Here is a 23779-nt window from a genome sequence, read left to right as displayed (position 1 = left end):
CTACAGTCCATAGTTTACATCAGAATGTATTTTTCCCTGATATACCACTTTATTATTAACACCTTGCATTAGTGAGGTACATTTGTTATAAATCATATAAGAACATTTTTATAATTGTACTATTAACTACAATCCATCATTAACAATAGGGTTCACTGTGTTGTACAGGCCTATATTTTATCTTTTAATTTTTATTCTATAACATATATATGACCTAAAATTTTCCCTTTAACTATATTCACCTGTATAATTCAGTGCTGTTAATCATACTCAAAATGTTGTGCTACCATTACCACAATGCATTTCCAAAATTTTGCAACCTACTCAAATAGAAGTTCTCTACAAATTAAGCATTAACTCCCTATTCCCTACCCCCAATCCAGACTTATATTCTATTTTAAACTCTATTAGTTTGCCTATTCTAATTATTTCAGTGACATCATACAATATTAGTCCTTTTGTGTCTGGCTTATTTCATTCAGCATAATGTCTCCAAGCTTTATCTATGTTGTCACATGAATCAGAACTTCTTTCAGCTTTAACACTAAATAATATTCCATTGTATGTGTAGACCACATCTGGTTTATCCATTCATTGGTTGATGGGTTGCTTCCATCTTTTGGTAATTGTGAATAATGCTCCTATGAACATCGGTGTGCAAATATCTGTTTTCATCCTGCTTTCAATTCTTTTGGGTCTATACTTGGTAGAAGGATTACCAGGTCATATGGTAGTTCTACACTTAGCTTTTTGAGGAACTGCCGAACTGTCTTCCACTGTGGTTACACCAATTTACATTCCCACCATCAATGAATGAGCTTTCCCATTCCTCCACATCTTCTCCAACACTTGTAGTTTCCTTTCTTTCTTTCTTTTTTTATGCAGTAGCCTTTCTAGTGGATGAGAAATGGTGGTTTTGTTTTCCATTTTTCTAATTGTTAGTAATATCGAGCATCTTCTTGTTTGCTTTTTAGCCATTTGTGCTTCTTCTTTGGAGAAATGTCTATTCAAGCCTTTTGCACATTAAAAAATGGATGCTTTTTATTGTTGAATTGTAGGGTGTCTTTATATATTCTGAGTATTAAACCCTTATTGGATATGTGGTTTCCAAGTATTTTCTCTCATTGAGTAGTTTATATTTACACTTTCATGGTAAAGTCATTTGACACACGAAGTTTTAAATTTTGTTGAAGTCCCATTTATCTATTTTTTTCTTTTGCAGCTTGTTCTTTGGATATAAATTCTAAGAAATCATTGCCTGACACAAAATCCTGATGATGTTTCCCTGCAGTTTCTTCTGGGAACTTTATAGTTGGTTCTTATGTTTAAGTATTTAATCATTTTGACTTAATTTTTGTATGTAGCATGAGATAAGGGTCCTTGTTTATTCTTTCGCATAAGTGTTGAAGAGATTATTCTTTCCCAATTGAGGGGACTTAGCGGTCTGGTCAAAAACCAATTGCCTTTAAGTGTGAGGGTCTGTTTTTGAACTCTCAATTTGATTCCATTGGTCTATATGTCTATCCTTGTGCCAGTACCATATTGTACCTTTAGAATAAGCTTTAAAATCCAGAAATTTTATTTCTTTCAACTCGTTCTTCTTTTTCTAAATGGTTTTGGCTATTTGGGGCCCTTTACCTTTTCAAATAAATTTAATAATTGGCTTTTCTAGTTCTGCAGAGGAGGCTGTTGGGATTTTCATCAGGGTATCATTGAAGCTGGAAATCTTTTTGAGTTGAATTGACATCTAAACACTATCTAGAGTTCCAATCCATGAGCACAGAATGTTCTTTCATTTATTTAGATCTTCTTTGATTTTGTTTAGCAAATTTTTGTAGAGGTTTCTATATCTCCCTTCAATTTTGCAAGTGTTTGTCTCATGTACTTTGGAGCATCATGGTTAGGTAAATAAATTTTTATGATTGTTATTTTTCCTGGTGAATTGACCCTTTTATTAATATTTAATGTCCTTCTTTGTCTTTCATAACAGTTTTTGACTTTAAAGGCTATTTTGCCTGATATTGCTATAGCTACCCCAGCTCTTTTATTGGGTAATATTTGCATTGAATATTTTTGTCCATCCTTTCACTTTCGATCTATTTGTGTCTTGGCGCTAAGGCGAGTTTCTTGTAAACAACATATATTTGGATCATACTTTTAAAATAGAAAGCCATTCTTCTACTGTGCCTTTGGATTGGAGAGTTTATTTCATTAACATTCACTGTTATTATTGTATAGGCCACTTACTTCAGTTATTTTGTCCTTTGATTTTTATATGTAATATCTTCTCTTTTTTTTGCCTCTCTTCCTTTATTGCAAACACCTTTTTCTGTATAGTTGTTCTTTTGTGATGTGTCTGATTCCTTTGTGATTACCCTGGGATTTGAATTACACAACCTACATCTATATGTTACTAATTTTAAAAGAGTCCAACTTACCTTCAATAGCATACACAATCTCTGCACCCAAATCCTTGTTTCCCCTCTTTATATAGTTTTTGTCTTACATTACCTTTTCTTCCCTTTATATATTCTTTTTTTTTTTTTTTTTTTTTTTGAGACACCAGGACCACAGATTAAACCCTACACCTCATATGTTGGAAGCCAGCACTCAAACACTCAGCCATGTCAGTTCCCCAGAATTGGCTTTTCATTTGTTTGCTTCTTGTTTTGTGTTTAGGAGGCACCAGTGACTGAACATGGGACCTCTTATATGGGAAGAAGGCACTCAACTGCTTCAGCCACATCTGCTCCCCTCAATTGCACTCTGACTCATATGAATTTAAAAGTAGGGATGTATGTTGAAGATTCAATACTATTGGGTTTTACATTTACCATGTTAGCTACCTGTACTGAAGACCTTTAATTCTTTACACTACTCCAAGCCACTCTCTCCTGTTTTTTTGTTGTTGTTGTTTGTTTCATCCTTTAGTAATATTTGAAGGAAGGACCTTTTGTTGACAAACTCTCAGGTTCAGTTTATGTGTGATTACTTTAAACTGCCATTCATTTTTAAAGGCCATTTTTTCCAGATAAATACAGCTTGGCTGGCAGTTTCTTTTCTTTCAGTGCCTTAAATATACCATACCATTGCCTTCCCACCTCAATGATTTCTGATGAAAAATCAGCTTGTAAACTTACTGAGGATTACTTGACACAACACACATGAAAACCTCCTTTTCTCTTGCTGCTTTCGGAATTCTCTCTCTATCTTTGCTTTGACATTCTGAGTAGTATATGTATTGGAGTGAGTCTATTAGGGTTTATTCGGTTTGGAATACATTGCACTTCTTGTACCTCTGTATCTATGTCTTTCATAAGAGTTGGGAAAATTTTGGTCATTATTCTCTCAAATATTTTTTCTGCCTCTTTTCCTTATTCTTCTTCTGGGACACCTGGGACTAATGTTTGCATGTTTCATGCTGTCACACAAATCCTGATGACACTGATCAATTTTTTCCTATTCTTTTCTCTATTTGTTTTTCTGACTGTCTGGTTTTGCTTGTCCTGTCTTCTAGTTCACTGATTCTTTCTTCTGCCTGTTCAAATCTGCTGTACTATGCCTCTAATTTATTTTTAATCTCCATTATTGTACATTTCATTCCCATATATTGCGTTATGTTTCTTCTTTAAACTATCAAATTCTTTATGCTTACACATTGTCTTCTTAATATCCTTTAGCTTTATATCCATTTTCCTTCATCTCCTTTAATTGATTTAGGAGATTTGTTTGAACTTCTTTGATTAGTTCTTCCAAATTCTTTATCTTCTTTGAAGCTTCAAATTGGCCCCTTGACTGAGCCATATCTTCCTGTTAGCATGACTTGTAATTTTTGTCTAAAACCTGAGCATCTGATTCTTTTGATACATTAGCTCTGAAGGACAGTTTTTTCCTCTGCTTAAGATCTTATTGTTGTTTGCCTTTGTGTTAAGGCTCTTCTTTGATAGTTGATGCAACTTATTCTGGACCTTTAGGTAGCCTCTGTTTAACTCTTTAGATTTTACCAGCTCTCTTCATCTGATTGTTGCCTTGGTTATGTAGTACAATTTTGTAAGATTTGAATTTTTGTGAAAATGTTCCATCTCCAGGAGAAAGTTTCCTTTCCTCTGTTCCTCCTCTTGGAATCTTGATCTGTTCTGATTGTCTTGTGCAGAATTTTCTCAAAAATTTCTATGATTTGTGTAAATTCTCCTCCTCACTTAGAGCCCCCTTTTTCTTATACTTTAAATTCTGTGCCCTGTCCTGCCTTAAAGCAGCTCAGTCCCCTCCCCTGTGCCTTTTATTTCTGTGAGGTCCTTTTGCCACCAATTTCTTCCCCATTAGGATATCCTTCCCAAGATAGGGTCAATCCAGAAAGGTAAGTCTATCCAGACAGGTTGATTTTGCATTTAGGTGGTCCAATGAACAGTGACTGGATTGAGTGAGCACATCCACTGCCAATAGTTCCACTGCTGAGTCTCCCTCCCTCCCTACTTCTCTCCTTCTCTCTCTCTCTCTCTCTCTCTCTCTCTCTCTCTCTCTCTCTCTCTCTCTCTCTCTCTCTCTCTCTCTTTTTCTGGTGGGGGCCCTTTTGTATGTATGCTCTTCAAAAGATTGTGCTTCAACGTGGGCCTCTGTGAAATTAGGTCCATGTGCCTGGATTGTGTGGGATTTTAACTTACTGCTTTGAGTGACTCTATGGTCTGCCTGTGACAGGAGAGATCTAGGCTGTGCTGCATCTGCCTGACTCCCAAATGATGTGGGATAAGTGAGGGGGGGGGCCTGGACTGGCAGCTCTGGTGACAAAATCTACCTGCTTTTGGAGATTATTGCTTTCTTTCTGATTTAGCATTTGTGGAGTCCTTCTTGCATCTCTCTTGTCCTCCAGAGTTGTAAGCAAGTGGGATTTGCCCTTTTACTATGTGATTCTGTGGGAAGTTTTTCCAAGGTATGTCTTATGTAAGCATATTGATGTCACTCTCAGACTTGCATTCTTTCTCTCCACCCTGATTATGTCACAGTAATCCTGACTTTGACAATCAGGCAGACAACTTAGTCAACTTTTCTCCACCTGTCTTCCATTACTATTCATGTGACCTTGTATTTCACCTGATCAATATGCATAACTCTACCACTTCAGGTATCCAGATTTCAAGTACACTACGTTTTATCTTTATTACTTCCCTGTTGGATATTCCATCCTCATGGAGACATACAATCACCCATAAATTGTAATTATTTTTCATTCCCAGCATCTTCTTTATGCCTTTACTCTCTTGCTCACTTCTTTAGGTTTTATGTTCTATCAGTACATTCAGTCTCTTGCCACCACTTCCAATTCCCTTCCCACACTTTTCCTCTGTCAAACTCACATGATAAAACACTGGAAAACTACTGTCTGCATATCCCTGCCTGCATTGGAGCAGTTGGACAGGACTGAAAAAGTATTGGTCCCAATTTAAGGTGATAAACAAATCCTAAATGTTGAATTAACACTTCTTAACAATACTACTATACTTTCCTGGTAGGATTATTCTCCTCTTCTCCAGAACTGATATTTCATTTGTTCTTCTCTTGACTCAAATTACCAAGAAGTGGTCCCACTACTCAGTCTTAACTGAATCTGACCCACTTTACCCTGAGAGAATGAAGCAATTGGAAAGGAGCTCACATATCATTTGCCCACTATATCCACCCACACTCAGCATTATATCTACACTCTTGTCTTTTCAAACTTAACTGCAGGGGGATATGTCATTTCTACTTATTTGGGTGATATTCCTGCTAGGTATACCTTGGTGCAGAATAGCTGGTTCATATGACCACACTATATTTAACATAGAGAGTAACTGCTAACTACTTTTCATATTCATTGCACCATTTTGCATTACCACCAGCAATACATGAGGGTTCCAAATTTCTGCATCCTGACCAACACTTGTCATTATCTGTTTATTTTATTAAAGCTGTATTGGTGGGTCTGAAAGTTTCTACTTTTGAAATAATGCCTTTTATCTATATTTCTTTCATTGCTTGACTTTTTTTGTGTCATATCTAAAACTCCACTCCCTAATTCAAGGAATATACATATGTGTTCTTCTAAGAGTTTTATTTTGTTAGCTCTTAGATTTAGGTATGATCCATTTTGAGTTAGTTGGGGTATATAGTATAAGGAAGGAATCCATCTTCATTCTTTTCGTGTGTAAATACAGTTGTGACAGCACCATTTGTTGAAAAGATCATTCTTTCCTACATTCAGTTCTCTTGGCATTCATGCTTAAAATGAATTGTGCATAAATACATAGATTAGAAGAATAAAAACACAGAAATTGCCTTTGGTAGGGACAAGACATTGGATTTAACAGACAGAAACTTGAACATAGCCATTATAAATATGTTCAAAGAATAAAAGAAACCATATTAAATTAGTAAAGGAAAGTATTATAACAATGCATCATCACATCAAGAATAACAATAAGATAAAGATCTTTAAAAGAGCCACATGAAAATTTTCACTAGAAGGACTCAACAGTAGATTTAAACTGACAAAAGATAAAATTAGCAAATTAAAGAATTATATACAATGAAATGTGTATATCTTTTCCTTTATTCCATTAACTGATTTAAAAAGCAATTGTATAAATCAATATCATAAAATGGTTCTGTTGGAACTATAACAAACAGAAATCTAATATATAGGCACAAAGGAGGTGAGTAGATGCAAAGTTGTATTGGAGTAAGGAAATAACCCCAGATGAAAACTTGAATCCATAGGAACAAAGGAAAAGAACCTGAAGTGGTAAATAAGAAAGTGAATATAACAAATGCAATAAATATATATTGCTTTCTTCTCTAATCTAAGCTGCCTAGAAAGGCATACAATTATATAACATTAAATAGCAATCTATTTTTTGGGGTTTGTAACATATATAAATATATTATGTATAATAATAACACCAAAAGGGGGAAAGAGAAAAGAGCTAGAAAGAATATTTCTACATCTCACTGGAATTAAATTACTATGAATCTACATTATATCCTAAGTTGAGATGTATAATGTAAGCTCTAGAGCCAACACTAAGAAAATAAATCAAAAAAAGGAGTGAAAAAATTCTTTAAAGGATTTAAAGTGTTACACAAGAAAATATTTATTTAAAGCCAAAAAAGACAGTAAAAAGACAGTAAAAGACAGTAAAAGTAGGAATAGAAGAACAAAAGATGCATGATACATAGAAAACAAATGTAATATGGAGATTAAAATCCAGCTATATGAACAATATTAAATGCAAATGGATTAAACAGTCAAATACAAATGCAGAGGTTGTAAGACTCTTTTTAAAAAGATCTAAATATTAGCTGTCTTCAAGAGATACACTTTAAATTCAAGATACAAACAGGTTGAAAGTAAAAGGATAGAAAAAGATGTGTCTGATGGAATAGAGGAGAGTATGGGCCATGATGTGAACCAATGTATATGAGGTGCAGAGGTGCCCAAAGATGTACTTACCAAATCCAATGGATGTGTCATGATGATGGGAACGAGTGTTGTTGGGGGGGGTGGGGTTGAATGGGACCTCACATATATATTTTTAATGTAATATTATTACAAAGTCAATAAAAAATAAAAAAAATTAAAAAAAAAAAAATATAACACAAGGATTAAAAAAAAAAAAAAAAAAAAAAAAGAAAAAGATGTGTCATGCAAACAGCAACCATAAGGCAGCTGAAGTGATTATTCTAATATCAGACAAAATGGACATTAAAATGAAAAATTTTACTATAGATAAGAGGAACTTTTTTTAATAATAAATGGATAAAATCCATTAGAGATACATAACTACTATACATATATATGCACCTAACCAGAAAAAAGAATACATGAAGCAAAAATTAACACAAATGAAGGAAGAAATACTCAATTCAAGAACACTAGTTGGGACTACTTTACCCATTTTTAGTAATAGAACAACTAAGCAGAAGATCAACAAGAAAATACAAGATGTGAAAAACAGTATAACCTAAATAGGCCTAACAGATACCTATATAATATTCCCTGCGACCCCAGAAGAATACCATTCTTTGTAAGAATACATGAAACATTGTCCAGGATAGATCATATGCCAGGCCATAAAACAAGCCTCAATAAATTTAAAGTATACAAAGTATGTAATCCCAGCACAATAGAATAAAATTACAAAGAAATCTGAGAGATTCACAAATATGTGTAACTTGAACAATATACTACTTAGTAGCCAATGATTAAAGAAGAAATCACAAAGGAATTTAGAAAATACATTGAGATTAAGGAAAATGACTGTACAACATACCATAATGTGTGGGATGGAGCTAAAGCAGTACTAAGAAAAAAATTACAGCTGTAAATGCTTATATTAAAAAAGAAAGATCTCAAATCAATCTCCTAACATTCCACTTTAAGACATTTAAAGAAGACCAAATAAAGGGCATCCAAATTAGAAAAGAAGTAAAACTTCTTCTATTTGCAGATTCCTAAGTTAATACACATCAAAATCTCTAGTATACCTAATAAATGATGGACACAAGGTTGCAAACTGAAAGACACAAAATAGAAAAATCAATTGTATTTCCATTCTCATACAATGAATAATCCAAAATGAAATAAAAGAGACAAGTCCTTTTACAATAACATCAAAAACAATAAAAAATGTAAGAATAAATGTTGTAAAGTAGTGCAAAACTTATACTCTGAAAACTACAAAATATTTTTGAAAACTATTAAATAAAATTTAAATAGATGGAAAGACATCACATGTTCATGAATCAGGAGATTTATTGTTGTTAAAATGGCAATGCTTCCTAAATTGAGAAAGATACAGGGCAATCTCTATCAAAATCCTAGCTAGCTTCTTTGCAGAAATTGACCAGCTGATTCTAATATTCACATGGAAATAGTCAGTCAGAGATATCAAGAGAGCTATAGAATTGAGAGTCTTAACATAAACCTTGACATTCATTCAACACATTTTTGACAAGGGTGCCAAAACAATTCAATGGGAAAAAATAGTCTTTTCAACGAAGAGTGTGAGGACAACTGAATATCCACGTGCAAAAGAATGAAAATGGATCCCTTCTTCACACCATAAATAAAAATTTACTCAAAATGGATCGAAGACCTAAACGTAAGAGCTAAAATTATAAATGTCTTACGAGAGAGCATAACATACATCTTGATGTCCTCAAGTTAGGCAAAGTCTTCTTAAATAAGACACAAGGAACCAAGGAAAAGAATGGGTAATTTGAGCTTCAACAAAATTAAAAATGTTATGCTTCAAATGACAACATGAAGCTAGTGTACAGACAACCTATAGGATGTGAGATGTTTGCAAACCATATATCTGAAGAGGGACTGGTATTTAAAATATATAATTAACTCTTACAAGTCCATATAAAAAAGATAAATAACACAAGTAAAAAATGGCCAAAGGATATGAATAGACATTACTCAAGAAGATATGCAAATGCTCAATAACCCTATGAAAAGATGCTCAAAATCATTAACCATTAGAGAAATGCAAAACAAAACTGAAATGAGATTACACTTCACATCCACCAATATAGCTATATTAAAATAAACAGATGATGACAAGTGTTGGTCAGGATGCAGAGATTTAGGACCCTCATACAATGCTGATGGGAATGTAAAATGGTGCAACCAATTTGGAAACAGCTGGCAGTTGCTCACCATATTAAACATAGAGTAATCATATGACCCAGCAATTCCATTCCCAAGAGAAATGAAAACCTATGTCCACATAGAAACTTGTACACAGATATTCATAGTAGATTATTCAAATAGCCAAAAAAGTGGAAACAACACAAATATCCATCAACACATGAATGGGAAATATAATGGGATATTGTATGGTGATACAATGGAATGAAGTACTGATACATAGCATGCACCTTGAAAACGTACTGAGTTAAAGAAGCAAGTCACAATAGACCACATATTGTATGATTGTCTGTATATAAAAAGTCCTGAGTAGACAAATATATAGGCATAAAGTAGATTATCATTGTCTAAGATTAGATACGGATGAAAAGTTGAGCATAATGGAGTATCTTTTTGTGGTGATGAAAAAGTTCTAAAATTGATTGTGGTGATGGTTGTACAACTCCGAATATACTACCCTGGTATTGATAATTTGGTTTACTCTTGATTATTCTTGATTAGTCTTCCTTGATACTTATCAATTTTATTAATATTTTAAACCAAATTTGGGGGGATTTTTCTTTCTTTTTTCTATCCTGTTTGTTTACAATTTCATTAACTTCTGTTCTTTCTTTATTAGTTCTCCTTTCTGATTTATTTGTTTATCTTCTAATTTCTTACATGGACACCTACATTTTTTTCATGTTCAGTCTTTCTTCTTTTCTAACCCATACATTCTAGGCTACAAATTTTCCCTTAGTCACTGCTTTGGCTGCATTAGAGAAGTTTAGTTGCAATAAATCTTCATTATCATTATGCACATTTTCTAATTTTAAAAACTTCTTCTTTGACCCAGGTATTTTTTGGAAAAGGGGTGCTTAATTTCCCAACATTTAAGAATTTCTAGCTGTATTCCTTTTTAATCACCAATTTAATTCCACTGTGGTAAGAGGAAATGCTCTGCTTGAATTCAGTTATCTGAAAATATTGGGCCCATCATATGGTCAGTTTTACTAAGTGTTCAATCCGAATTTCAGAATCAAGTGAATGCTTTCATTGTTGGATTCAGTGCTCTAAATATGTTAAATATGTTAATTTGTTGTTTGTGTTATTTTACATCTACTATATTCTTTCATATACTTTGAATTAATACAATTTGCTTTAAAGACTACTTTGATATTAGGCTTGTAAAACCAGTTGTCTTTTGGTTAGTGTTTGCATAGCAAATTTTTTTTTCCATCACTTTGCTTTCATTCTTTCTTTGCCCTCATATATAAGGTGAGTACCTTGCAACCAGCATATGGTTGAATTTTGTTGTTTTAACTCAATTGGTTTTTATTTGGAGTATCTAATTCATTTACATCAAATGGGTTACTATCTGACATTTGCTTTGTTTTTTGTATGTTGGGGTTTTTGTTTATTTTTAAAGAAATCGTAGATTACAGAAAAGTTACATCAAGAACATATAAGATTTGCATATACCTCACCCTCTCCCTTCTCACATTTCCCCTATCAATAATATCTTATATAAGTGTGGAACCTACGTTACAGTTGATGAACAAATATTGAAGCATCACTATTAACTAGGATCTATAGTTTACATTATGGTTTACACTTTGTACCATCTAATTTTGTAGCTTTGGACAAATGTATAATGGGCTGTATCCATCATTAAAAAATCATGCAGAACAGTCCCAATGCCCTATAAATGTCCAATCTTCCACCTATTCTTCCCACATCCTCCCATCAGAACCTCTCTCTACCATTGGCTTTTAATTGACCCTTTTTCTCTTTTAGAGTAAATAATTTTACTATTCTATATTTTCATGTTTTCCTTTGATTTTCAGAAGCTTTACTATCATGTGCCTATTTATGGGTGACTTCATATGTCTGGGGTTCTTTGAGAAAATGTTTATCCATTTTCTCTTCAAATATTATTTCTGCTGCAAATCACTCTCTTCCTCTCCACCTCCTCTCCTGTCCTGTTCTCTCTGTCCATTTTTCTAGGACTCCATTGCTGCATGTTACTCTTCTTGAGTATGTCCCAAGTGACTTTAACGATCTGTTCTTTTCACCAGTCGTGCATCACGAGATAGTGAACTTTCAGGTCTTTCAGTTGAGAGTCTGGGGTGCTTTGGGTGCTCAGCATCAAGAGAATGAGGGAATATCCTAGTTACTTTTCAAGGTGTTTGGCTTAGTACTTCAGCCTCCTGCCTTTCACAGTTTCAATATTGGGCAAATATATTTGAAAGAAAACCTGCCATGCGATAGTGGTCTGAAAACCCCAATTTTATCACATCAACCTTAAATATACTGGGTTCTCTAATCCAAAAGCAGTTATCCTCAGTCATTATCTCATGCACTGAGTAGGGAAATTTCCTTAAGAGAAGAAGAAGCTATTGATCCATGATGAAACTCTGAAATGATTGGCACTCTTTGGAATTTTAGTACATTTAGTCTGTCTTATATCCATAAATGCCTAAAACCTTTAATTTCCTCTTACGTTATCCAGCTGTTTTAGTTTTACGCAGTAGGAGCATTGGCCTACTGGGAACTCCTCCATTCTTCATGGAAGCAATAGTTATAGGTTTGATTCTGTACTTCACCCTTTACTTAAAGTAATAGTAAAGCAACATTGATGACAAGTTATTTGACATTGCTTTCCAACATTTTTATCATGTATAATAAGGAGAGAATAAGTAAGACAATGGGCCTGTCCAAATCATCTGAGTGATTTCAGAGCATAAATATAACCTATCTCTGCTCTGTAGCAGGATTAGAAATACATGATGTTAGACAATCAGCAAGATGGCGACAGAGTAAGGAGTTCCTAGAGTCAGCTCCTGCTACAGGGAAGTGAGTAAACACCCAGAGCCATCTGGAACTAGCTGAAGCACCTGCTTGGGGGAGACCAGAAAAGTATCCTGAAAATTCCTTAAAAGAGTGGAAAGAGGAGACTGCCCATCTGCAGAGAAGATTTATAAATAGAGTACTCCACGACATGGAGGCCAGTGCTCATGCTCCACTGGAGGCACAAGCTGCCTCAGGAGCTGTTCCGTGGCTGGAATTGCAATCTTCACTTCCCAAAAATGGGGGAGGAAGAGATGGTTGGGCATCAACTTCAGCTATAGATGAGTAAATTGAGGGGGCTAATGTATAATCCTGAGAACAACTAAATGTTGCGTATATCCAAGCCAGAAAGAGGCCAATAGGTACCATCTAAATCCATGCCTGGCAAAAGGGGAAGTGGAGTAGACTGAAAATCACAGCGCTGGTAGGGACCAGCTTCTTTCCATCCAGATCAGATTGCACCTATAGCCTAAACCCCAGCCCCAACTAGAACAAGGAGGAAGCTGGGGGACCTGCACCAGTCTCTCCAGGAAATCATTGGCCAAGCCATGGAAGCTGGAGTTCATCCTACTTTGACAGCGCAAGCCAGTGGAGGAACTACTCTGTGGCTGGAATTTGAAGTTTATTTCCCAAAAATGGAATGAGGAGACAGTTGGCCACAGATTTCAGCTACTGATTGGGGGATTCGGCTGGCTAGAGTATAACCCTAAGAACAGTTAAAATTTGAACTTGTGCAGGTTGGAAAGAGGTGGGGTGGCCATCATTTTGACTCCACCCCCTGCCTGAGGGGAACCTGGGCTGACTGAAAATCACAGTGATGGTAGGAACCAGTTTCTTTCACCCAGATTAACCTGCAGCCCCACCAAGGCATCAGGCCCACCTCTGTTAAGAAGGAGGCTGGCAGGCCTTGCACCAGCCTATCCAGATAACTGCAGGTACATTTGACTGGCACAGACTGAAAAATAGGAAGTCTGTCAGGTCAACCACATTCATCTTGGACCTGCAGTACATAGATTGCTGCCTGAACCTGCATCTCCAAACCTGCCCAAGCCAGGGAGAAAGGAATATGAAGCTTCATCAGTCTTTCTGGGCAATTAGAGTCTAGGGCTGCAAGATATTGATTGTTCCACACAGCTGTGACTCTGTCCCTACCACAGACAAAAGAGAAAGTTGGGAGGTCTCATCGATCCCTGGGGCAATGAGGGCAGCTTGAGCCTCCACAGTTAATAGCACCTACTATATCCATGGTTCCTAGTTAGTAGTAATATTTTGACAATGCTCTTTAATCATTAGTTAAAAAGGTTTAACAACAATGCAAGGTATTAGTGGTAAGGTGAAGTGCAAAAGTCCTGTATGATGTTATATATGTTTGTTTTCTAAGTTCACAACTATTACTAAACTCTTATTGTTTATGTATGTTTATGTATGAGTGATATACTTCAATAAAGTTTAAAAAATACATGATGTTTTGTTTTTCCCAGCATACACCAGACTCCAACTTTTGAATAATAGTTGCTCTTCATGTGAAGACCCAGCAGAGACTAGACTCTTTTGGCGGGGGGAATTGGGGGCAGTGGCAGGGAGAGAAGCAATATTCTGTGATTTTTAATGAAATTTGGCTATGGTCAATATCATCTGACATCATCTCTCATGTAAGGTTGACCAAACTATTCAAAAAGGATTACACTATTTTTAATTAATGGCCAGATTTAGAATCTGAAGTCTAGAATCATAAGTGAAGCATTCTGAGGTAAACCACAGCCTGTCTTATGATAACTTTTTCAGCTCTGAATGATCACACCAAGAACAATTCTGATTGGACCCGGATTGACAGCTGCTACCTAGGGCTTCTGATGACCTCACACCAGTTCCTAACCATTCCCTTTGTTATAATCCATCTAACCCCCAGAGCAATGGCAAGGAAGTAGGTGCATTTTTAAGAAATCAATCCAGTTACTGGCCCACTAGAGTGACTCTTTGAACTACCTGGCTATCATCATTCATAGAAAGACATTTCAAGTGCTCAGAGTGGATATTCTGATGTTTCTAGTACATTCTTTGCAGAACCTATGCAAAATTTTACAAATCAAAAGACTAACTTATAGGACCTAGATAGCAGCTTCAATCTCAGACTGCTCATTAGACCATTTTAGTTTAATTCAGTTGTCTACTCTTCAAAGCTAATAGCCTCCCCAATTATTCTCTTTTCATGTTTTACAAACTGTCTTTCTGTGCTTTATTCCCAGTATTTTCTTGTGATCAATATTCAATTTTACTAATTATACCTTGTGCAAATCCTAAGTGTTATTACACTCGCCCTTTGATTTCTTAATTTCAGTTATTGACATTTTGAGGATATGATAGCTTCTTTGATATCATTCCTCTGCCAAATTACCAATCTTGACATTTAAATCCTTCAGTATTTTACTCATGGTTTTAAGTACGAGTCAAATAACTCCAATAGCAAGATGTCAACCCTGTGAGTTGCTTTCTAATGTATCCCTTTTCCTTTTGGTTTTTGGTCAAATCTCTCCTTTCTTTTGTATTTCTGAGTATTTTTTATTGATAGACATTATAGATTAAAAACTGTATAAACGCTTCAGAAAGGATTTTATTTTGTTTCTTCCAGGCACCTGATTTAGGGGCAGATCCCCTTTATTTAAACTGAACTGAAGGGATTAGAAGCTGGGCTTCCATCCTTATGAGGAATAGCACTCTTCCTCTTAGGGTACAAGTTTTCTGGTTATTTAACAGCATCCCTCCTCTTACCAAACTTTAAATTATAATACTTTATTCTCCCAACCCAGTGACTCTGGCAAAATCTCTGTTGAACTTTTGTGTTTCTCAGCTCTTGCCTTTGAAATGTTGAATGGTTCAGGGGGGAAAGGCTCCATTTCTGTCCTTTACTTCTGAGAGTTTGGCTCCAAAGATTCTTGCTGCCTTGAAAGTTCTAAATGCTGCCAACCAGTGTCCATATATTGCAACTTGTATGAAGTCATTCTCTGTGGAATGGTTTGTTTAAAACAGGCACGTTTGCCATCGTCAAAAGCAGAACTCTCCATAAAGAAGGTACTGCTTAAGTTAAAAGTATCACTCCCAAGTTACAGCTTTCTTCTCAGATGCCTTCAAGAGGAGTCTGTTATTATTATTTAGTTGAATTCTACTTCCTATTCTCTAACCTTACTAATCACTGGTCATGATGTTTCTGCCTGACACCAGAACCAGCTAGTGCCCTGGTGCAATGAACTGGTGTCTGATCCCACAGGCTCTGTGACTTCTGAAAAGAGTGCTACCAACTACACAGCTAAGCTGTCCCACAGGTAGGAAACACTCTTCCCAACCTAGTAAAACGTCCGCACTGATCTGACTCTCTCTTTCAGGGAGCAACCAGCTCCGCCTGGTGGACGGCAGCGGTCGCTGTGCTGGAAGAGTGGAGGTCCTTCACCAGGGCTCCTGGGGCACCATCTGTGGTTACCAGTGGACCCTGAATGATGCCCACGTGGTGTGCAGACAGCTGGAATGTGGAGTGGCCATCAGTGCCACAGACTCAGCTCACTTTGGGGAGGGATCAGGATACGTCTGGCTGCACAACCTGAAGTGCACAGGAAAGGAGTCTCACGTGTGGAATTGCCCTTCTGTGAGATTGGGTCGATATCATTGCAATCACATGAATGACGCAGGAGTCATCTGCTCAGGTAAGGTCAGTGCATTGGCCACTAGCTTGGACGGTGGTATCTAAACCAGGTATCTGAACTCCTCTTAAAGCAGAATGATGAGCCTCTTTACTTCCCTCTTGCAAGTCTCAACTGCTGGTCTAAAATAGTTCATTCTGTTATCACCTCAATTAAAATCAAGCTTCATGATTTTGTTTTTTATAATTTACTCTGTAAGAGTGTACATTCACAAACCACCACACACACTCCCTTTCTGACTTGAGACTCTCAGAGGAGAGACAAGAATGAGGTGGTACTTTCCTTTCAATTCTGAGGACCGGTTGTTTCTGAATTGAGTGTTCCTATATGTAAGGTGAGACATAGCTTTGCACTGAGTTAACAGAGAAGCACAGGGGATACAGTTAAACCACCACAGAGAAATTTTGAGATTTGTGTCAAATTGCAAGTCCCCTTTGTAGATTCATACATTTAGTGGAAGGACCAGAGGGTTCTAGATAAAATGCTCCAAGTTGTAGGGTTCTCTTTCTCCCATTGTTACTTGAAAATATTCTTTCTCTTTTTTCCTTAAAACACCATCCATATAAATTCAAACTTTGGAGAGAAACCCAGGCATGAACTGGAAAGTTATTGGTGGATGCAATAAAATATTAATTTGTGTGTTCTATGGTAGGAGATAATGGTATTTGTACCTGATGGCTTCAATAAAGTAAGAGAAGTATATTTGGGAGTTTAGAAAGAAGGAGGTAAGGGGACAAATAGAACTTTTGAAGAGAGTGGAAGAGGCTTAGAGTAGCTGGAGGTGAGGAGGGAATGGCAATGGGAGTTGACAAAAGGCACATAAATTATTCTCTGAGCAGGACAGAGGACCAGGTGTGGCCTGCAATGCCCTGTGTACACAATGTGAGTTCTGGGAGGCTGATTGTAGAGACAGAGAAGACCCAAGTGGTAAGGCTCAAAGTGGAAATATGGAGGAGTTCTGAATGATGAAGAAATTTGATTAAGTAACCTGCCTGAGAACATAGGATAACTATATCAGCGAGACCAGACAAGGACCTACCAAGCTGTAACTTCCAACTTGTCTTACAGGATTGATGCATATTAAAAATCATTTCTCACAAGTAGCAGTTTTCCTTTATTTTAGATATCAAGGGCTATCATAAATTTTTCACAGAACTTTAAACTGCCTACGTTTTGTCTCTCCCATTAGAAGACAGGATAAAAAATGTGTTTTGTTGCAATTTACATTTCCAATACACATATCAAAGTTCCCAGAACATGGCACACTCTGAAAAGACGTTTGGATTTTGAATAAAACGCCATTAAATTGAATTCTCAATATTGCCTTCAGACACCTTTTTCCTACCTCCTCCACCTGCCTGCTGTGTGTCTCGGGGGAGGGCCCATAACACAGGCAGGACACATAGAAGTCCTGGCCCAGAATTTACTCTCTTCTTGTAGATCAGTGTGAGGAGGTAGAGGACTAGGCAAGGCCAGTGTCTGGAGTATCAGCTGTGAGGAGAAGGCTTTTCTAAAAAACAGAGATGAATGAAGAGAAGCACGGATTAGAAAGGAATTCAGGGAGGGAAAGTCATGGAAGCATTTGGTTCCGATTCCTCAAGCTTTCCTTTGGGAAACCAGCTTTTCCATCAGCCATGCCAGCTTTGTTACCAAACCTCATAAAGTAGGGTTTCTGTCATTTGCAAGAGAGTCCTGATTAATATATATTCTGCATTTTAGAGTTAATGTTTTATGTCTCAATAAAGCTAGACAGTATGTTGCTTTGCGTTATGTCTCAAAACTCAGAGCAGGAATTGTTTACACTTCAGAGGGAGAAGACACATTGTTTCAGGAGACCACAGTACATGCTCATTCCAGGTATGTGCTGACTACCTCAGGCCTTTCAAATCATGCTCAGGACCTGACGGATTCCATTCTCCAGGATGCACAGACAGATTTACAGGATTCAAATAGAAGGCTACCCTGACAAAGAATTGAAGATCTCAGATCCATTGGCCCCTGCCAAGAGTAAAACTGCAGAGGGTGAGCTATCTCTTTCTCAGAAATGCCCCCAATTTTCATTAAGGAAGATGACACACAAGTTCCTTGGAGGGCTCTATATTATACTGAAAATTAGGGCATTATCTCAGAACTTTGCAAAGAGGTAGTACTATTTAATCTAAATCAAGTTATGCCACCAGTATTCTTAAGAGATAGAAATGTACCACTGAAAAAAACAAAAAGAAAAAAGATAGTGAACGTGAAGAGTGGTTTTCACCTCACTCATCACTATTTAGTAGGCCTTTTTCTCATATCTAAATGGGAAATAAATATAATTTGTGGAATTTGGGTAATATTGAAGTTTTATTCATTCATTTAAAAAATGTAATTAGTTAATACTATGATACAGAAACTGAAGTCGTTTCTGGAGATAAAATAGTGAAAAAGATCAACCTAATTCTTGCCCTCAATGAGCACTCAATGGGTAGATTTAAACCTTGTATTGATTAGTTGCTACCTTGTAAGGTGTTTATGTTGTTGTTTCTGCTTTCCTTGTTTTTCTTAAAGCCTTTACTTAGAGACATGATCGAAAACTTTATAGGTACACATGAAAAACTGAGACATGATCACAGGTTGGAATGAAGACAATCTAATCAGACAGCTTAAATGCCTGTCAGCTAACATACAAGCTGAACTGCTGGGGATGTGACATGCTGTAGGAAGGATAGAAATGGGTACTAATGTTCCTCTCCTTCTCCCCCACCCTCTCCTTCAACAGAACCCACACCAACCTCCTCATAACCCTTCTCAAGGGCAGCCATGTCCTCACGGGCCTCAGAAAACTCTCCTTCCTCCATCCCTGAACCCACACACTAGTGAACAAAGGCATGCTTGGCAAACATCAGGTCAAACTTGCAGTCCAAGCAAGCCCAGGCCTGAGCAATGTCTATGGTGTTGTTCAGCATGCACACAGCCCACTGGGCCTTGGCCAGTTCTCCACCAGGTACTACAGTGGGGTCTGGAAATGCCAGCCTTGAAGCCAGTGAGACATCAATCCACAAACTGGATGCTGTGCTTTGTCTTGATGGTGCCAAAGACAGAATTAATGCCTTTGGGAATCAGAATACAACAGGAAGCAAGCCATGCACTTCTTAACTGTGACAAGGGTCTCATTTCACCATCTAGTTGGCTGGTGCAAAGCAAGCATTTGTGAACTCCCACTGAGAACCTCACCAAGGTTCATGGACAAATCCCAGAGGTTCAAGAAAAATGTGGAGGACTACTGGCCCCCTTCCCCCAGTCCTTTAACACTTTGAGCTTTCTGAACATCCAGACTCACCTGTATACAACTTCTATTTCATATTGATACCTAAGAAATTCTTCAAATTAGTCACTATGAAATGGTATCCAAAAAATAAAATGTGAAACCATAGAAGTGGACTGGTTGTAATGAAAGTATTTCTTATTTTGAGCCATCAGTCTTTCTACCATTTTCCCATTAGTGAGTCACTTGAGGATAGGATGGGAGAAAAAGCTGTCAGAATTCCACCTCTGGAAAGATGACATTCTAAACTTGCATCTCTTCCTGATAGGTCTCTACCCTCTTATACTCGATGTCCTGTTTTGTTTGTTGGATTTGTATTATTTTTTTTACCTCTCAGTTGGTTCTGCTCTTCACACTTTGGCACCCAAGTTTGAACGTCCACCTACTTTGCAATTTCTTTCAGTCCTATAATCCCTGATTGTCTTCATTAGATAGCCCAAGCATTTTCAGTAGTAAATGGCATATTTCTAACTTTCAAAAATACTGGTCCAATGACTCAAACTTGATTGAATAGCACTACCTCCTTGCTAAGTTCTGAGATAATGCCCAACCTTCAGGAAAATATAGAAGCCTCCCAAGGGATTTGTGCATCATCTTCCTTGATGAAAATTGGAAGGATTTCTGAGAAAAACATAAATTGCCCAGTGCAATTTTTGGCTTCATTGTTCTGCTCCTGGCCTGGGCCAGTGGGATCTTAACTCCTTTAAGAGGGAAGCGATTAGAGTAAAATTCACAAAATGAATGTTCTCAGCGGATTGCCTGAGTATCAAACCTCGGAAGAGGAATTCACTTTTTTAGCTGACTACAAAGGATATATTCCTGTCATTCAGCAGTTCTGAATTGACCCTAAAAATCCCTCCCTCTCTTCAGCAACTCATTGGAGGATGACATAGTCTGATACCATCTGTTGAATCCTCTCCCCATGCCCGATCCCTGGGTAGGAGTGGAGCCTTTCACATCACTGCTTGTAAGATGCTCTTCCAAATGCCAAGCCAAGATGATGACCACTCCCTGGGTTTGTTTTTTCTCCCTTAGGATTTGTGCACCTGACTGGAGGGTTTGGGCCCTGCTCAGGGCGAGTGGAAGTGCATTCTGGAGGAGACTGGACTCCAGTGTCTGACAAGAACTTCACGTTGCCCACTGCCCAGGTCATCTGTGCAGAGCTGCAGTGTGGCAAGGCTGTGTCTGTAGTGAGGGATGTGCCCTTCAGAGAGGCTGAAGATCAGGTCTGGGCTCAAGGATTCCGATGTAAGGGACAGGAGCAGGAGCTCTGGTTCTGCCCTAAAGTGCCCTGCCCTGGAGACAATTGTCACCACAGTGGGGCAGTTCACATTGTCTGTTCAGGTGAGACTCACAGCAAGTATTTGACCTTCCCCCATAGCTTATTGCGTAAGAAGAACACGAGGTTTTGCTGAATCCCTGTCTTCTCCTGCCAGAGTACACAGAAGTGCGGCTCATGAAAAACGGCAGCTCTCAGTGTGAGGGACAAGTGGAGATGAATATTTCTGGAGGTTGGAGAGCACTCTGTGCCTCCCACTGGGACATGGCCAATGCCAATGTGGTTTGCTGTCAGCTTGGCTGTGGAGTCGCCAGTTCTACCCCAGAAGGAGCATACTTTGTGGAAGGAGATGATGGGGTCTGGAAACACCGATTTCACTGCTCAGGGGCTGAGTCCTTTTTGTGGCAATGCCCTGTGACTGCCCTGGGGATCCCTGACTGTACCCGTGGAAACACGGCCTCTGTGATCTGCTCAGGTAAGAGACAGGTACAGACTAAGTGGTACTCAGAAGGCCCCTTGAGTGAAATGCCCAGATGAGCAGAGTGTGTGCAAATGCTGCCTTCAAAAGTGGGGCATGCCGTGGTGAAATGTGGCTCTTCTCATTGTTCATTCATCTGTCATTTAGGGCCAGGGTGTTAAAAGCTATTCTATTTTTTTTTTAATGAACATTGTTAACTATATTTAAATATATTTTAAAGAGAAAAGTATAAACAATCAGCATTTAGCACAATGAATTATAATAACACAAACACAGTCCTGTAATCACAACCCAGTTAACAAAGTGAGTGTCAGCTGCACCCAGAAGCCACCTGCCCACCCCAGCAATCACTGTGCCCTCCTCTTCTCCAAAGGAAACCACTCTCCTAAACTCTGCTACCTCAAAATATTTTTTCCTGTTTCTGAACTTTATAGAAAGCCATGTACTTATTCTGTCCTGTGTGTAACTCCTTTGACTCAATATTTTTGCTGATTTTTTTCCCAACATAGTCTAATATCCTTCAGTATGGTCTCTTTTATGCTTAACTTCTTTGATTGAAAATTATGTTCTGGTTCATCTATATTGATGTTTAGAGCAGTGTTTTATTGATTATTATTGTGATAAATATTCCATTGAATGACCACATGACAATGTATTGATTCATTCAACTAATGAAATCGTCAATTCTTGACAATTACAACTAATGATGCTTCAAATAATTGTGACATTAACCTTTGGATCAAATGTGCATGTATTTATTCTGTGTATTTAATCCATAGCTTTGGTTTTCACCTCTTAATCGTGTTTTTAATTAGCTGTGTTCTTAATTTTAATCAAGCACAATTTATCAACTTTTTTCTGTCCCTTTAATACTTCTTATTTCCTTTTTAAGATACTTTTGCCTACCTCAAGATTCTGAAGATGTTCTCACACAGTATTTTACAGGTTTAATTATTTTTCTTTTGCATAGAATTGTACACTATTTCTAGAAATGGTATTTATGTATAGTGTGAGATAGGGATCAAGTTTTGTATTTTTATAAGGATAGCCATATGAAAGGTCTCTGATCCTTTGCTGAAAGGATATCCATATAACAGGACTCCGATTCTTTCCCCACTGTACTACCAACTTTGTCATAAACAGTCTATGTGTGTCTGAGCTTTTCTGGACTCTCTGTTGTGTTCCATCTTATCATTTCTCTATCCTTGCATCAGTACCAAACTTCCTTAATTATTCTAACTTTAACTCTTGATATGTGGTGAAGTAACTTATCTTACTTTGTTGCTTTTCTTCCTATGTTAGCCATTCTTGGTACTTTGCATTTCCATATAAATTATAGAATTAGTTTGTCATTTTTCACCAAAACAATAGCATGATAATATTTTGATTGAGATTGTTTTTAATCTACATATGAATTTAGAGATAATTTATTTTTACAGTACTCAGTCTCCCAATTCATTCATAAGGTGTATCCCCCCATTTGTTTAGGTCTCCTTAATTTTTCTCAGAGGTCTTGGTCATCTTTGACTAAGTTTTCTTTTAGGTGATTTATATTTTGGATGGTATATTTCATAGAGCTTTTAATATTCATTTTTTAATATTCTACCACTGAGATGTTTTTTTCCAGGATCTTTATATGTGCCCGTGGAAGTTTGATATTATTTGTTAATTTCAAAAAGGGATATTTGATTATTTTTGCAAACTGGTCTGCTCCTCTGGGCATGATGCCCCATTGATTTTATTGTTTCAAAGGTTTCACTTTTACTTTATTAAATCAAGATTAGGGCTTTGATTTAAACACGTCATTAGGGTTACTCAGTTTGAGTCCCTAACTCCTTGGTGAGCTATATAAACAAATACTCAATTAAGAAAGTCCAGAAGAAGTAGATACACAGAAGAACACAGATGAAGAGTGGCATATCCATAGACAAGGCAGAGGCCCCAGGAAGAGATGTGCCATTTGTCTGGTAGTTTACGGCTGACCATGTGAAAAGACCAGAGCAGCTGAGCCCAGAAATAAATGAGCCCCAGGAAGAGAAATGAGCCGTATGCCAGCCTACAGCTGAGATGGGACCACAGAGCCTTAAGAGGAAGAAGGAAAGCTGACATCTCCCACCATCTTGCTTCAACACGTGGCAAATGACTTTGGGTGAGAAAGTACCTCTCGTGGCACCTTGAGTTAGACTCATTAGGGCCTTGTGACTGTAGGCTTCTGCCCCAAATAAATACTTTTTATAAAAAAGCCAACAGATTTCTGGTACTTTTGTATCAGCAACCATTTTCTCTGGCTAATAAAATGGCCCTTATCAGAAAATCCCAATTTCCAAATGCTAAAAGAATCTATCATGTATATATGTTGAATCTTGTCAATTGCTTTTTCCATATCTAATGCCATGATTATATGATTCTTCTCTTAATTTTGTTTCTGTGGTGAATTTTACATATTTGCTTTACAAATGTTGCATTAATCTTGCATTTCTGGAACAAAGACCATTTCCGGACAACC

At 37.2% G+C, this 23779-nt stretch overlaps 1 protein-coding gene across 1 annotated transcript in view; it reads left to right on the top strand.

Moving 5' to 3' along the window:
- The window catches only part of LOC101423803 (uncharacterized), a 446281-nt gene that overhangs the window by 127490 nt on the left and 295012 nt on the right, over nucleotides 1-23779 (top strand). Inside the window, 3 exon segments of the mRNA XM_071210051.1 lie at nucleotides 15901-16215; nucleotides 20552-20860; nucleotides 20953-21270. Coding sequence (XP_071066152.1) covers nucleotides 15901-16215; nucleotides 20552-20860; nucleotides 20953-21270 — 942 coding nt within the window.

Source organism: Dasypus novemcinctus, chromosome 20 (genome assembly GCF_030445035.2).
Source record: "Dasypus novemcinctus isolate mDasNov1 chromosome 20, mDasNov1.1.hap2, whole genome shotgun sequence".
NCBI lineage: Eukaryota > Metazoa > Chordata > Mammalia > Cingulata > Dasypodidae > Dasypus > Dasypus novemcinctus.
Note: the sequence above shows the minus strand (reverse complement) of the source record. Positions and strands in the feature narration are given on the sequence as shown.